Here is a 17,500-nt window from a genome sequence, read left to right as displayed (position 1 = left end):
ACCGGGGGTGAAAAGAGGAGCCGAGCGCGTACGCCTCCTCAGCCGGTACGTAGCCTCTCCACCGCCAAGACTCGTACTCGCCTCCTCGTGGCCACACACGGTAACTGGTACCCCACGGTTTCCAGGCTAAGCGGTACGGGATCTCTGAGCAGCAGTGGGCCCCAGAGACGTGGCATGCAGCACCACCGGTGTGTGGATACGCTGCCCGTCAACCACTGCCCCGGCTGTGGGTCAACAGCTCCAGCTACGGGCAAATAGCAAAGACCTCAACGGCGGACCAGGCGCAGGATGATGGCTTACCCAAGGGAACCATCACAACGGCTGGGAAGGCGGACGAAGGCTGCAGCAGAAACGGGTCACCAGTCGTCTTGGACTCCATGCCACTGGATCCTGACCCCGATCTGTCAAGGTCTGTGTGGTGGCGGTATGTGCACCAGTCTCCCCACACTAAACCCATTACCCACTACCACTACCCACTACCCACTACCACTACCCACTACCACTACCAGTCTCCCCACACTAAACACATTCACGCACAGGCGTCTTCTTCAAGGGAATCCACCTAACATCCCGGGTTAAGTCCTGTGGCGCCCAGTAAGTGGCGAGGGGGGCAGGATTGTGAAGTCTGGAAGCCCTTAGTCACAAGCTGGCACATCAGGCGGTGGGTGCCAGATGACCGCTGGACTCTTGGACCCAGGCAGAAAGAGCCCTTCGGTAGCTACATCCACGACTGAGCAGCCCTTTTTAGGATCCACTCTGCTCACCCTTGACAGTGAAGGGGCTAGAAAAGGTGCCCTAAACATAGCCTGCCTCAAACCTCCCGTCTGGATTACTGCGTTCAGAGGGATCACCAATATACGGTCAGAAACACAGAACTATGAATTTTGGAGCCTGGAATGTGCACACACTGATGGACGCTGCAACCAGCGACAGGCTGGAGAGGAGAACCGCCATCATTGCTAGAGAACTGAGGAGATGCCGGATTGACATAGCTGCTCTCTCAGAAACTCGACGGGCAGAGGAAGGCCATCTGAAGGTCATCTGAAGGAGGAGAAGGGTGGCTACACTTTCTTCTGGAAAGGGAAAGCAGCAGATGAGCTCAGGATCCATGGGGTTGGGTTTGCCATTAGGAACCAACTGATCAGTCACCTCTCTGAACTCCCTGTGGGAATCAGTGAGCGTCTGATGACTCTCCATCTGGTGCTTGCCAACAACCAGATGGCAACAGTCGTGAGTGCCTATGCACCTACCCTTGTTTCCAATGAGGAAATGAAAGAGACCTTCTATGCCTGTCTGGATGAGACACTGTCAAAAATCCCCAAGGAGGACAAGATCATTCTTCTGGGAGATTTCAATGCCAGAGTCGGCCGAGACCACCACCGCTGGAAGGGCACCATTGGCAAGGAAGGCATTGGAAACATCAACTCCAACAGAGTTCTGCTTCTCAGCAAATGTGCTCAGTACGATCTTACCATCACTAACACCATCTTTCTCCAGAAAAACAAATTCAAGGCTTCATGGAGACACCCTCGTTCCAAACAATGGCATCTCATCGATTATGTCATTGTTAGAACCAGGGATCAGCGTGATGTTAACATCACTAAGGCCATGATCAACTCCGACGACTGCTGGACAGATCACCGCCTTATACGATCCACGATGTCCATCAAACTCAAGAGGAAGAGGAGATTGCAGAAGAAGCAGAGCCGGCAGAGACTAAACCTTGAAAGCCTGAATGAAACTGCCGCCCAGCAGCAGCTTCAGGCTTTTCTTGGAGAGAAAGTCTCAAACAGGAATACCCAGAGAACATCAAAGAGCACTGGAACCTGCTTAAGTCCACTATCCTTGACACCTGCCAAACCACCCTTGGGTACAGGTCCAGAAAACATCAGGACTGGTTTAATGAAAACGACGCAGAGATAGAACTTCTGATCTCCAAAAAAAGGGAAGCCTTTCATGCTTGGCAAAGCGACATCACCTGCAAGGTTAAGAGACCACTACCCACTACCACTACCCACTACCACTAGCACTACCACTAGCACTACCACTACCACTACCACTACCACAACCCACTACCACTACCACTACCCACTACCACTACCCACTACCACAACCCACTACCACTACCACTACCACTACCACTACCCACTACCACTAGCACTACCACTACCACTACCACTACCGCTACCACAACCCACTACCACTACCACTACCCACTACCACTACCACTACCACTACCACTACCACTACCACTACCCACTACCACTACCACTACCACTACCCACTACCACTACCGCTACCACAACCCACTAGCACTACCACTACCACTACCGCTACCACAACCCACTAGCACTACCACTACCCACTACCACTACCACTACCCACTACCACTACCACTACCCACTACCACTACCACTACCCACTACCACTACCACTACCACTACCCACTACCACTACCCACTACCACTACCCACTACCACTACCCACTACCACTACCACTACCACTACCACTACCCACTACCACTACCACAACCCACTAGCACTACCACTACCACTACCCACTACCACTACCACTACCCACTACCACTACCACTACCCACTACCACTACCACTACCACTACCCACTACCACTACCCACTACCACTACCCACTACCACTACCCACTACCCACTACCACTAGCACTACCACAACCCACTACCACTACCACAACCCACTACCACTACCACTACCACTACCCACTACCACTACCACTACCCACTACCACTACCCACTACCACTACCCACTACCACTACCCACTACCCACTACCACTACCACTACCCACTACCCACTACCACTACCCACTACCACTACCACTACCCACTACCCACTACCACTACCACTACCCACTACCCACTACCCACTACCACTACCACTACCCACTACCACAACCACTACCACTACCCACTACCACTACCACTACCACTACCACTACCCACTACCACTACCCACTACCCACTACCACTACCCACTACCACTACCCACTACCACTACCCACTACCACTACCCACTACCACTACCACTACCCACTACCACAATCCACTACCACTATCCACTACCACTACCCACTACCACTACCCACTACCCACTACTACTACCACTACCCACTACCCACTACCCACTACCACTACCACTACCCACTACCACTACCCACTACCCACTACCCACTACCACTACCCACTACCACTACCCACTACCACTACCACTACCACAACCCACTACCACTACCACTACCCACTACCCACTACCACTACCACTACCCACTACCCACTACCCACTACCCACTACCACTACCCACTACCACTACCCACTACCACTACCCACTACCACTACCACTACCACAACCCACTACCACTACCACTACCCACTACCCACTACCACTACCACTACCACTACCCACTACCCACTACCCACTACCACTACCCACTACCACTACCCACTACCACTACCCACTACCACAATCCACTACCACTACCCACTACCCACTACCACAATCCACTACCACTACCCACTACCCACTACCACTACCCACTACCACTACCCACTACCACTACCCACTACCCACTACCACTACCCACTACCACTACCCACTACCACTACCCACTACCCACTACCCACTACCACTACCACTACCCACTACCACAATCCACTACCACTACCCACTACCCACTACCACTACCACTACCCACTACCACTACCCACTACCACTACCCACTACCCACTACCACTACCACTACCACTACCCACTACCCACTACCACTACCCACTACCACTACCACTACCCACTACCACTACCACTACCACTACCCACTACCACTACCCACTACCCACTACCACTACCCACTACCACTACCCACTACCACTACCACTACCCACTACCCACTACCACTACCCACTACCACTACCACTACCACTACCCACTACCACTACCACAACCAACCCACTACCCACTACCACTACCACTACCACTACCACTACCCACTACCACTACCCACTACCACTACCCACTACCACTACCACTACCACTACCACTACCACTACCACAACCAACCCACTACCCACTACCCACTACCACTACCACTACCACTACCACTACCACTACCACTACCCACTACCACTACCACTACCCACTACCTACTACCACTACCACTACCCACTACCACTACCACTACCACAACCCACTACCCACTACCACTACCACTACCCACTACCACTACCCACTACCCACTACCACTACCACTACCCACTACCACTACCCACTACCACAACCAACCCACTACCCACTACCACTACGACTACCACTACCCACTACCACTACCCACTACCACTACCACTACCCACTACCACTACCCACTACCACTACCCACTACCACTACCCACTACCCACTACCCACTACCACTACCCACTACCACAACCAACCCACTACCCACTACCACTACCACTACCACTACCACTACCCACTACCACTACCACTACCACTACCACTACCACTACCCACTACCACTACCACTACCACTACCACTACCCACTACCACTACCACTACCCACTACCACTACCACTACCACTACGACTACCACTACCACTACCACTACCCACTACCACTACCCACTACCACTACCACTACCCACTACCACTACCACTACCCACTACCCACTACCCACTACCTACTACCACTACCCACTACCACTACCCACTACCACTACCACTACCACTACCACTACCCACTACCACTACCACTACCACTACCACTACCCCACTACCCACTACCACTACCACTACCCACTACCACTACCACTACCCACTACCCACTACCACTACCACTACCCACTACCACTACCACTACCACTACCCACTACCACTACCCACTACCACTACCACTACCACTACCACTACCCACTACCACTACCCACTACCACTACCCACTACCCACTACCACTACCACTACCCACTACCACTACCACTACCACTACCACTACCACTACCACTACCCACTACCACTACCACTACCCACTACCACTACCACTACCACTACCCACTACCACTACCCACTACCACTACCCACTACCGCTACCGCTACCACTACCACTACCCACTACCACTACCACTACCACTACCCACTACCACTACCCACTACCACTACCACTACCACTACCACTACCCACTACCCACTACCACTACCACTACCACTACCCACTACCCACTACCACTACCCACTACCCACTACCACTACCACTACCACTACCCACTACCACTACCACTACCCACTACCACTACCCACTACCACTACCCACTACCACTACCACTACCACTACCACTACCCACTACCCACTACCACTACCACTACCACTACCCACTACCCACTACCACTACCCACTACCACTACCCACTACCACTACCACTACCCACTACCCACTACCCACTACCACTACCCACTACCACTACCACTACCCACTACCCACTACCACTACCCACTACCCACTACCACTACCACTACCCACTACCCACTACCCACTACCACTACCCACTACCACTACCACTACCCACCACCACTACCCACTACCACTACCCACTACCACTACCACTACCCACTACCACTACCCACTACCCACTACCCACTACCACTACCCACTACCACTACCACTACCCACTACCACTACCACTACCCACTACCACTACCACTACCCACCACCACTACCCACTACCACTACCCACTACCACTACCCACTACCACTACCACTACCACTACCCACTACCCACTACCACTACCACTACCACTACCCACTACCCACTACCACTACCCACTACCACTACCCACTACCACTACCACAACCCACTACCCACTACCCACTACCACTACCACTACCCACTACCCACTACCCACTACCACTACGCACTACCACTACCCACTACCACTACCCACTACCACTACCACTACCCACTACCACTACCACTACCCACTACCCACTACCCACTACCATTACCCACTACCACTACCCACTACCCACTACCACTACCCACTACCACTACCACTACCCACTACCACTACCCACTACCCACTACCCACTACCCACTACCACTACCCACTACCACTACCACTACCCACTACCCACTACCCACTACCATTACCCACTACCACTACCCACTACCCACTACCATTACCCACTACCACTACCCACTACCACTACCACTACCCACTACCCACTACCACTACCCACTACCACTACCACTACCACTACGCACTACCCACTACCACTACCCACTACCACTACCCACTACCACTACCACTACCCACTACCACTACCCACTACCCACTACCACTACCCACTACCACTACCCACTACCACTACCACTACCCACTACCACTACCCACTACCCACTACCACTACCCACTACCACTACCCACTACCACTACCCACTACCCACTACCCACTACCACTACCCACTACCACTACCACTACCACTACCACTGTCCCATGTCAACACACGGATCGGGTGTACCTGTGTGTGTGTGTACCTGTGTGTGTACCTGTGTGTGTGTGTGTGTGTGTACCTGTGTGTGTGTACCTGTGTGTGTGTACCTGTGTGTGTGTACCTGTGTGTGTGTACCTGTGTGTGTGTGTGTGTATACCTGTGTGTGTGTGTGTGTACCTGTGTGTGTGTGTGTGTGTACCTGTGTGTGTGTGTGTGTGTGTGTGTGTGTACCTGTGTGTGTGTGTGTGTGTGTGTGTGTGTGTACCTGTGTGTGTGGTCAGCAGGAGTGATCAGCAGGCAGCAGGAAGTCTTGTGAGCGTTGGTCAGAGGTGACGGCAGACTGACCGGAGCTTCCTGTAGTCTACTTCCTGTCAGCTGATCTCCACAGCTGGGACACTCGTCTGGGACCGAGAAACAGAAGATCTGCTTCTGACAGTGAGTCAGCCGGATCACCGGGCGCTCCATCGCTGCTCCTCCTCCTCCTCCTCTCACTTCACCTCCTCCTCCTCCTTTCACTTCACCTCCTCCTTCACCTCCTCCTCCTTTAGCTTCACCTCCTCCTTCACCTCCTCCTCCTTTAGCTTCACCTCCTCCTTCACCTCCTCCTCCTTTAGCTTCACCTCCTCCTTTCACTTCACCTCCTCCTCCTCCTCCTTTCACTTCACCTCCTCCTCCTCCTTTCACTTCACCTCCTCCTCCTTTCACTTCACCTCCTCCTTCACCTCCTCCTCCTTTCACTTCACCTCCTCCTTCTTTCACTTCACCTCCTCCTCAGCTTAACTTCAACCTTCACCTTCTTTTTACTCCTCACCCGTTCCTTCCCTCTCTCCTCCTCTCTCTGTCTCTCTCTCTCTCCTCCTCTCTCTGTCTCTCTCTCTCCTCCTCTCTCTGTCTCTCTGTCTCTCCTCCTCTCTCTGTCTCTCTCTCTCTCCTCCTCTCTCTCTGTCTCTCTCTCTCCTCCACTCTCTCTGTCTCTCTCTCTCCTCCTCTCTCTCTCTCTCTCCTCCTCGTCTCTCTCTCTCTCCTCCTCTCTCTCCTCCTCTCTCTCTCTCTCCTCCTCTCTCTCTCTCCTCCTCCTCTCTCTGTCTCTCTCTCTTCTCTCTCTCTCTCCTCCTCTCTCTCTCTCTCTCTCTCCTCCTCTCTCTCTCTCTCTCTCCTCCTGTCTTCTGTTTTTCTGTCGTCTGTTTTCTCCTCCTCTCCTCCTGGTTGTTAAACCTGGTTGCTAGGTAACAGCCTATCAGATGACATCACTGCCTGGCTCTGGCCTATCAGGTTGCAGCCCCTGTCATGTGACCCCCGGCTCACCTGTTCTCGTCGTCATGGAAACTGAAGTTTTATTTTCATGTTCTAGTGAAAATATTTCAGACTTTTATTTTTCACAGTGACGTTTGATCATGTGACGCAGACATCAGCTGATTCATCACTTTGTTACACGGTTAATAAATAAATTATAGAAAACATCCTAAAATCATTTTGCATTTCTTAATTAAATACAAAACAATATTATATTATTAATAACTGATTTCACGAATATTAATTTGTTTCTTTAAATGCAGCCAATCATAAACATCAGTCGCTGCTGTGGTATCCATGGCGACAGACGTGCTGGTACACAGACAGCTATCTGCTGTGGTATCCATGGCGACACACGTGCTGGTACACAGACAGCTATGTGCTGTGGTAACCATGGCGACAGACGTGCTGGTACACAGACAGCTATGTGCTGTGGTAACCATGGCGACAGACGTGCTGGTACACAGACAGCTATGTGCTGTGGTATCCATGGCGACAGACGTGCTGGTACACAGACAGCTATGTGCTGTGGTATCCATGGCGACAGACGTGCTGGTACACAGACAGCTATGTGCTGTGGTAACCATGGCGACAGACGTGCTGGTACACAGACAGGTATCTGGAGGTCGTCTCCATCCTCGGCAGCACAAACTGAGCTGTGAAATGCTCTCTGCTGATTGGCTGTTGTCCCTGTGACCTCATCAGATGGTTAATGAAGCCCAGAGCGAAACCATAGCAACAAGAGCCGAACTCCCTCTCCTCATTAAACCTGCGGACAGGTCAGAGAGAGACAGACAGGTCAGAGAGAGACAGACAGGTCAGAGAGAGACAGGTCAGAGAGAGACAGGTCAGAGAGAGACAGACAGGTCAGAGAGAGAGACAGACAGGTCAGAGACAGACAGGTCAGAGAGAGACAGGTCAGAGAGAGACAGACAGGTCAGAGACAGACAAGTCAGAGAGAGACAGGTCAGAGAGAGAGACAGGTCAGAGAGAGACAGACAGGTCAGAGAGAGAGATAGACAGGTCAGAGAGAGAGAGAGACAGGTCAGAGAGAGACAGGTCAGAGACAGAAAGGTCAGAGAGAGAGACAGACAGGTCAGAGAGAGACAGGTCAGAGAGAGAGAGAGACAGGTCAGAGACAGAAAGGTCAGAGAGAGAGACAGACAGGTCAGAGAGAGAGAGAGACAGGTCAGAGAGAGAGAGAGAGACAGGTCAGAGACAGACAGACAGGTCAGAGAGAGAGAGAGACAGGTCAGAGAGAGACAGGTCAGAGAGAGACGGGTCAGAGACAGACAGACAGGTCAGAGAGAGACAGACAGGTCAGAGACAGACAGGTCAGAGACAGACAGGTCAGAGAGAGAGAGACAGACAGGTCAGAGACAGACAGGTCAGAGACAGACAGGTCAGAGACAGACGGGTCAGAGAGAGACAGACAGGTCAGAGAGAGACAGACAGGTCAGAGAGAGACAGACAGGTCAGAGAGAGACAGGTCAGAGACAGACAGGTCAGAGAGAGACAGGTCAGAGAGAGACAGACAGGTCAGAGAGAGACAGGTCAGAGAGAGACAGACGGGTCAGAGAGAGACAGACAGGTCAGAGACAGACAGACAGGTTAGAGAGAGACAGACAGGTCAGAGACAGACAGGTCAGAGACAGACAGACAGGTTATAGAGAGACAGACAGGTCAGAGACAGACAGGTCAGAGACAGACAGACAGGTCAGAGAGAGAGAGAGAGACAGACAGGTCAGAGAGAGACAGGTCAGAGAGAGACAGACAGGTCAGAGACAGACAGACGGGTCAGAGAGAGACAGACAGGTCAGAGACAGACAGGTCAGAGAGAGACAGACAGGTCAGAGACAGACAGACGGGTCAGAGAGAGACAGACAGGTCAGAGACAGACAGGTCAGAGAGAGAGACAGACAGGTCAGAGAGAGACAGGCAGGTCAGAGACAGACAGGTCAGAGACAGACAGACGGGTCAGAGAGAGACAGACAGGTCAGAGAGAGACAGGTCAGAGACAGACGGGTCAGAGAGAAGCACCTGTCTGGTGTCCAGGTGTCCAGCTGAGCGAACGTCTCCAGGTGTTTGTCCCACTGAGGCGTGAAGCTGAGGATGTGGTTGCCAGGAGCAACCAGAGGGATGATGATGCTCTGCTCCCATCCCTGCTGCTGACAGGTCACCCCCCCCTCTGTGTAGCTGAACACCACACCTGTAATGACATCATAACACACCTGTAATGACATCATAACACACCTGTAATGACATCATAGCACACCTGTAATGACATCATAGCACACCTGTAATGACATCATAACACACCTGTAATGACATCATAACACACCTGTAATGACATCATAGCACACCTGTAATGACATCATAGCACACCTGTAATGACATCATAACACACCTGTAATGACATCATAGCACACCTGTAATGACATCATAGCACACCTGTAATGACATCATAACACACCTGTAATGACATCATAACACACCTGTAATAACACACCTGTGATGACATCATAGCACAGCTATAATGACATCATAACACACCTGTAATGACATCATAACACACCTGTAATAACACACCTGTGATGACATCATAGCACAGCTGTAATAACACACCTGTAATGACATCATAACACACCTGTAATAACACACCTGTGATGACATCATAGCACAGCTGTAATAACACACCTGTGATGACATCATAGCAGACCTGTAATGACATCATAGCACAGCTGTAATGACATCATAACACACCTGTGATGACATCATAGCAGACCTGTAATGACATCATAGCACAGCTGTAATGACATCATAACACACCTGTGATGACATCATAGCACAGCTGTAATAACACACCTGTGATGACATCATAGCACAGCTGTAATAACACACCTGTGATGACATCATAGCACAGCTGTAATGACATCATAGCACAGCTGTAATGACATCATAGCACACCTGTAATGACATCATAGCACAGCTGTAATGACATCATAGCACAGCTGTAATGACATCATAGCACACCTGTGATGACATCATGAGTAGATGCTGTTACCTGCAGAGTTGGAGACGCCCACATGAAGCTCAGACTGGTCTTCTTCTCTGTGGAGACAAACAGCTGATCAACTTCCTGTCTGATACTAAACTAATACAAACATGAGTTAACAAACATGTTGTGGAGGTTTCTATGGTAACGGTGTACAGCTGAAGACGCAAATCACTGTGTCACTGTGTTAAGATCAGATCAGATGTTCCTTTATTAGTCCCACAATGTGTTCATGTGCATGATCACAGGAGGATAAACTAGTCCTCACATTATTTATAAGAGTAATATTATATATATATATATATATATATATAATATTAGTATTGAGTGTAAAGCAGAGTTTGTGGAGCCTGATTGGCTGGCTCAGGTGTGATGAAGGTTAAATTTCATCCTGTAAGAAATAAAACATTAAAGTTTATTTTACCTGAAGCTCGCCGCTCCCTGCTGTGACGTCATGAGGAAGCAGCAGCTCGCGCGGTGTCCGTTTCTGAATGGACACCGGATCCGGACCGGAGCCTCGGCCAGGCCGAACCGGACCAGCTGCCCGCACACCGGACACCGGAGCCCGGAACACGCAGCCGGTTCCTCCAGTCTGTAGACGGTCCGACCGCAGTGACTGAACCGCAACAGGTCTCTGAGCTCCATGACGGTCCACAGGTAGACAGACAGGTAGACAGACAGGTAGACACACAGACAGGTAGACAGGTAGACAGACACACAGACAGGTAGACAGACAGGTAGACAGACAGGTAGACAGACAGGAAGTGACAGACAGACAGGTAGATACACAGACAGACAGGTAGACAGACAGGTAGACAGGTAGACAGACAGGTAGACAGGTAGACAGGAAGTGACAGACAGACAGGTAGACAGACAGACAGGTAGACAGGAAGTGGAGCAGGTGACAGGTGGGGGCGGAGCCTCCAATGAAGGCAGGACAGTGAACGGTTTGTTGGATTAAATGAACCAGCAGCATTTTCTGTTTCAGCTTCTTAAAGTGAATATTTTCTGTTTCTTGACAGTAAACTGAACATCTGTGAAAGCTCATATTTATATTTGACCATCATGAACATGTTCAGAAAGATATTCAGTATTTAAATGGAAATATGCATTATATATACATATTTATAAACTTTATTTCTCTTGATTTTATTAGCTGCTGTTGTTCAGACTCCGGCCAGCAGGGGGCGCTTTCAGCTCCGCCGGTAAACAGGAGCTCAGCGGAACCTTCGTGCTGAGGCTGTGAGTCAGTCGGAGCGGTTTAAGCGGGACACCGACAGGACAACTTGGAAGCTGGACCAGCCGAAGCTGCGCGAGGACGATGAGCACCAAACAGGTGACCTGCAGGTGAGCGCGAGCCCTTCACCTGTCTGTCCCTCACCTGTGTGTCCCTCACCTGTGTGTCCCTCATCTGTCTGTCCCGCGCGCTGTCTGAGATCACTCTGACCACTGCGCAGGCGTCAGTTTCGTGCTAATGTTTTTAGCATTTAGCCGTTAGCCGTTAGCTTCTGTTTCGTCATCACTTGAAGTTTAAACCTGCCGCACACGCTGTGATGTCCCGTCAGCCCCGTGCAGGTAAACACACCTGAGCACGTGACTCTGACGTCACACATCCTTGAGGTCCTGGAGCAGGGCCTTGAGGTCCTGGAGTAGGTCTCTGAGCTTCTGGAGCAGGTCTCTGAGGTCCTGGAGCAGGTCTCTGAGGTCCTGGAGCAGGTCTCTGAGGTCCTGGAGCAGGTTTCTGAGGTCCTGGAGCAGGTCTCTGAGGTCCTGGAGCAGGTCCTTGGGGTCCTGGAGCAGGTCTCTGAGGTCCTGGAGCAGGTCCTTGGGGTCCTGGAGCAGGTCTCTGAGGTCCTGGAGCAGGTCACTGAGGTCCTGGAGCAGGTCCTTGGGGTCCTGGAGCAGGTCTCTGAGGTCCTGGAGCAGGTCTCTGTGGTCCTGGAGCAGGTCTCTGAGGTCCTGGAGCAGGTCTCTGTGGTCCTGGAGCAGGTCCTTGGGGTCCTGGAGCAGGTCACTGAGGTCCTGGAGCAGGTCCTTGGGGTCTTGGAGCAGGTCTCTGTGGTCCTGGAGCAGGTCCTTGGGGTCCTGGAGCAGGTCTCTGAGGTCCTAGAGCAGGTCTCTGAGGTCCTGGAGCAGGTCACTGAGGTCCTGGAGCAGGTCACTGTGGTCCTGGAGCAGGTCACTGAGGTCCTGGAGCAGGTCCTTGGGGTCCTGGAGCAGGTCTCTGAAGTCCTGGAGCAGGTCTCTGAGGTCCTGGAGCAGGTCCTTGTGGTCCTGGAGCAGGTCTCTGAGGTCCTAGAGCAGGTCCTTGTGGTCCTGGAGCAGGTCTCTGAGGTCCTGGAGCAGGTCACTGAGGTCCTGGAGCAGGTCACTGAGGTCCTGGAGCAGGTCTCTGAGGTCCTGGAGCAGGTCACTGAGGTCCTGGAGCAGGTCACTGAGGTCCTGGAGCAGGTCCTTGGGGTCCTGGAGCAGGTCTCTGAGGTCCTGGAGCAGGTCACTGAGGTCCTGGAGCAGGTCACTGAGGTCCTGGAGCAGGTCCTTGTGGTCCTGGAGCAGGTCTCTGAGGTCCTGGAGCAGGTCTCTGAGGTCCTGGAGCAGGTCTCTGTGGTCCTGGAGCAGGTCTCTGAGGTCCTGGAGCAGGTCTCTGAGGTCCTGGAGCAGGTCTCTGAGGTCCTGGAGCAGGTCTCTGAGGTCCTGGAGCAGGTCTCTGTGGTCCTGGAGCAGGTCTCTGAGGTCCTGGAGCAGGTCTCTGAGGTCCTGGAGCAGGTCCTTGAGGTCCTGGAGCAGGTCTCTGAGGTCCTGGAGCAGGTCTCTGTGGTCCTGGAGCAGGTCTCTGAGGTCCTGGAGCAGGTCTCTGAGAGTGACCGGTCTTGTTGCCATGGCTACCTGCAGTTTAATAAACAGTTTGAGGTGCCATTCTATCACAGAGCAGGATGTCTTGTTGCCATGGTGATGAGTGTGTGTTTGCTATGCAGTTTGTGTGTAACAAGTGTGTGTGTGTGTGTTGCAGGTGTGTAACAGGTGTGTGTGTGTGTGTGTGTGTGTGTGTGTGTGTGTGTGTGTGTGTGTGTAACAGGTGTGTAACAGGTGTGTAACAGGTGTGTGTGTGTAACAGGTGTGTGTGTAACAGGTGTGTAACAGGTGTGTGTGTAACAGGTGTGTAACAGGTGTGTGTGTGTAACAGGTGTGTGTGTAACAGGTGTGTGTGTAACAGGTGTGTAACAGGTGTGTGTGTAACAGGTGTGTAACAGGTGTGTGTGTAACAGGTGTGTAACAGGTGTGTGTGTAACAGGTGTGTGTGTAACAGGTGTGTGTAACAGGTGTGTGTGTGTGTAACGTGTGTGTAACGTGTGTGTAACAGGTGTGTGTGTGTGTAACGTGTGTGTAACAGGTGTGTGTGTGTGTAACAGGTGTGTGTGTGTAACAGGTGTGTGTGTGTAACGTGTGTGTAACAGGTGTGTGTGTGTAACAGGTGTGTGTGTGTGTGTGTAACAGATGTGTAACGTGTGTGTGTGTGTGTGTGTTGCAGGTGTGTAACAGGTGTGTGTGTAACAGGTGTGTGTGTAACAGGTGTGTGTGTGTGTGTAACGTGTGTGTAACGTGTGTGTGTGTGTGTGTTGCAGGTACTTCCTGCATGGCGTGTGCAGGGAGGGAAGCCGCTGCATGTTCTCTCACGACCCGACGACCAGTAAACCCTCCACCATCTGCAAGTTCTACCAGAGAGGAGTCTGTGCCTACGGGGAGCGCTGCAGGTAACCCCCCTCAGACCCTAACCCCCCCCCCCCCCCCCCCCCGGGACCCCTAACCCACCTCAGACCCTAACCCCCCCCCCCCGAGACCCTAACCCCCCCGAGACCCTAACCCACCTGAGACCCTAACCCACCTGAGACCCTAACCCCCCCCCAGACCCTAACCCACCTGAGACCCCCCCCCCCCCAGACCCTAACCCACCTGAGACCCTAACCCACCTGAGACCCTAACCCACCTGAGACCCCTAACCCACCTGAGACAGGTAACCCACCTGAGACCCCTAACCCACCTGAGACAGGTAACCCACCTGAGACAGGTAACTCACCTGAGACAGGTAACCCACCTGAGACAGGTAACTCACCTGAGACCCCTAACCCACCTGAGACAGATAACCCACCTGAGACAGATAACCCACCTGAGACAGATAACCCACCTGAGACCCTAACCCACCTGAGACCCCTAACCCACCTGAGACAGGTAACCCACTTGAGACCCCTAACCCACCTGAGACAGGTAACCCACCTGAGACAGGTAACTCACCTGAGACAGGTAACCCACCTGAGACAGGTAACCCACCTGAGACAGGTAACCCACCTGAGACCCCTAACCCACCTGAGACCCCTAACTCACCTGAGACAGGTAACCCACCTGAGACAGATAACTCACCTGAGACAGGTAACCCACCTGAGACAGATAACTCACCTGAGACAGATAACCCACCTGAGACAGATAACCCACCTGAGACAGGTAACCCACCTGAGACAGATAACCCACCTGAGACACGTAACCCACCTGAGACAGGTAACCCACCTGAGACACGTAACCCACCTGAGACACGTAACCCACCTGAGACAGGTAACCCACCTGAGACACGTAACCCACCTGAGACACGTAACTCACCTGAGACAGGTAACCCACCTGAGACAGGTAACTCACCTGAGACAGATAACCCACCTGAGACAGATAACCCACCTGAGACAGGTAACCCACCTGAGACAGGTAACTCACCTGAGACAGGTAACTCACCTGAGACAGGTAACCCACCTGAGACAGATAACTCACCTGAGACAGATAACTCACCTGAGACAGGTAACTCACCTGAGACAGATAACCCACCTGAGACAGATAACTCACCTGAGACAGATAACCCACCTGAGACAGGCATGTTCAGGGATTACTGTCAGCAGACTAATCTCTTCCTGTGTGCAGGTAGACAGGTGTGTCCTCTGTGTGCAGGTAGTCAGGTGTGTCCTCTGGGTGCAGGTAGTCAGGTGTGTCCTCTGGGTGCAGGTAGTCAGGTGTGTCCTCTGTGTGCAGGTAGACAGGTGTGTCCTCTGGGTGCAGGTAGTCAGGTGTGTCCTCTGGGTGCAGGTAGACAGGTGTGTCCTCTGTGTGCAGGTAGTCAGGTGTGTCCTCTGTGTGCAGGTAGACAGGTGTGTCCTCTGGGTGCAGGTAGTCAGGTGTGTCCTCTGGGTGCAGGTAGACAGGTGTGTCCTCTGTGTGCAGGTAGACAGGTGTGTCCTCTGGGTGCAGGTAGTCAGGTGTGTCCTCTGGGTGCAGGTAGTCAGGTGTGTCCTCTGGGTGCAGGTGGACAGGTGTGTCCTCTGGGTGCAGGTAGTCAGGTGTGTCCTCTGGGTGCAGGTAGACAGGTGTGTCCTCTGTGTGCAGGTAGACAGGTGTGTCCTCTGTGTGCAGGTACGACCACATCAAACCTTCATCCAGAGGAGGGGGAGGAGCTTCAGATGAGCAGGCAGGTGGAGGAGCTGGAGGAGGAGCAGGTGGAGGAGCAGGTGGAGGAGCTGGGGGAGGAGCTTCTGTCCGAGCTGGAGGCAGGAAGACGCTGGTCCTGAGAGACCGAGGTGAGGACACACACACACACACACACACATGCACACACACACACACACACACACACACATACATACACACACACACACATACATACACACACACACACTCACACACACATACACACACACATACACACACACATACACACACATACACACACTTAAATCACTGAACAAACATTTAATTAGAAATATAATCTGTTATCTCACCTGTCTGTCTCTCTCTCCACCTGTCTGTCTCTCTCTCCACCTGTCTGTCTCTCTCTCCACCTGTCTGTCTGTTTGTCTGTCTCTCTCTCCACTTGTCTGTCTGTCTGTCTCTCCACCTGTCTGTCTCTCTCTCCACCTGTCTGTCTGTCTGTCTGTCTCTCCACCTGTCTCTCTGTCTCTCTCTCCACCTGTCCGTCTCTCTCTCCACCTGTCTGTCTGTCTCTCCACCTGTCTGTCTGTCTCTCTACCTGTTTGTCTCTCTCTCCACCTGTCTGTCTCTCCACCTGTCTGTCTGTCTCTCCACCTGTCTGTCTCTCCACCTGTCTGTCTGTCTCTCCACCTGTCTGTCTGTCTCTCCACCTGTCTGTCTCTCAGGTCTGGGTGTAGACGAGATGTTTGGTGGAGCAGCAGACAGTTTGGGGTCAGAGGTCACAGCAGCGGCGCCTCATTCCTACGTCGACGCCATCAGGACGGGATTGGACGCCTCGGCGCAGGACCAAGGTGAGCCTCAGGAAGCGTCCTGATTGGCTGGTGGCTCTCTAGAGTCCTTTTCAGCCGACCAATCCCAGGCTGGTTACTGACTGCTGTCTCTGTCCACAGCCCCCCCCCCCGGTGGGCGTCCCCCCGGTGGGCGTCCCCCCGGTGGGCGTCCCCCCGGTGGGCGTCCCCCCCCAGCTGTGTCCCTACGCCGCCGCCGGACACTGTTACTATGAAGACAACTGCACCTATCTCCATGGCGACCTGTGTGAGGTCTGCCGGCTCCGGGTGCTGCACCCCCACGATCCAGAACAGAGGAGAGCACACGAGAAGGTCTGGTCTGAGGGGACGGG

The 17,500-nt window shown here is 52.7% G+C and overlaps 3 protein-coding genes across 3 annotated transcripts in view; 1 reads left to right on the top strand and 2 right to left on the bottom strand.

Moving 5' to 3' along the window:
• Window positions 1-6,977, bottom strand: part of mkrn2os.2 (MKRN2 opposite strand, tandem duplicate 2) — a 9,386-nt gene extending 2,409 nt beyond the window's left edge. The window contains exon 1 of the mRNA XM_053315671.1: window positions 6,778-6,977. Coding sequence (XP_053171646.1) covers window positions 6,778-6,977 — 200 coding nt within the window. The remainder of the gene's footprint in view (window positions 1-6,777) is intronic.
• Window positions 6,978-8,372: 1,395 nt separating this feature from the next.
• mkrn2os.1 (MKRN2 opposite strand, tandem duplicate 1) lies at window positions 8,373-11,521 on the bottom strand. Its single transcript, XM_053315670.1, has 4 exons — window positions 11,285-11,521; window positions 10,870-10,916; window positions 9,846-10,014; window positions 8,373-8,574 (listed from the first exon to the last, which is right to left on the bottom strand). The coding sequence occupies exons 1-4, from the start codon at window positions 11,503-11,505 to the stop codon at window positions 8,373-8,375; spliced, it is 639 nt and encodes a 212-aa protein (XP_053171645.1). The 5' UTR covers window positions 11,506-11,521.
• Window positions 11,522-12,077: 556 nt separating this feature from the next.
• Window positions 12,078-17,500, top strand: part of mkrn2 (makorin, ring finger protein, 2) — a 9,531-nt gene continuing 4,108 nt past the window's right edge. The window contains exons 1-5 of the mRNA XM_053316014.1: window positions 12,078-12,207; window positions 14,484-14,612; window positions 16,306-16,469; window positions 17,046-17,169; window positions 17,300-17,480. Of these exons, the coding sequence (XP_053171989.1) occupies window positions 12,182-12,207; window positions 14,484-14,612; window positions 16,306-16,469; window positions 17,046-17,169; window positions 17,300-17,480 (624 nt within the window). The 5' untranslated portion in view covers window positions 12,078-12,181. The remainder of the gene's footprint in view (window positions 12,208-14,483; window positions 14,613-16,305; window positions 16,470-17,045; window positions 17,170-17,299; window positions 17,481-17,500) is intronic.

Source organism: Scomber japonicus, chromosome 3, assembly GCF_027409825.1.
Source record: "Scomber japonicus isolate fScoJap1 chromosome 3, fScoJap1.pri, whole genome shotgun sequence".
Classification (NCBI taxonomy): domain Eukaryota; kingdom Metazoa; phylum Chordata; class Actinopteri; order Scombriformes; family Scombridae; genus Scomber; species Scomber japonicus.
The sequence above is the reverse complement of the archived record's forward strand: the minus strand, read 5'-3'. Positions and strand labels throughout refer to the sequence as shown.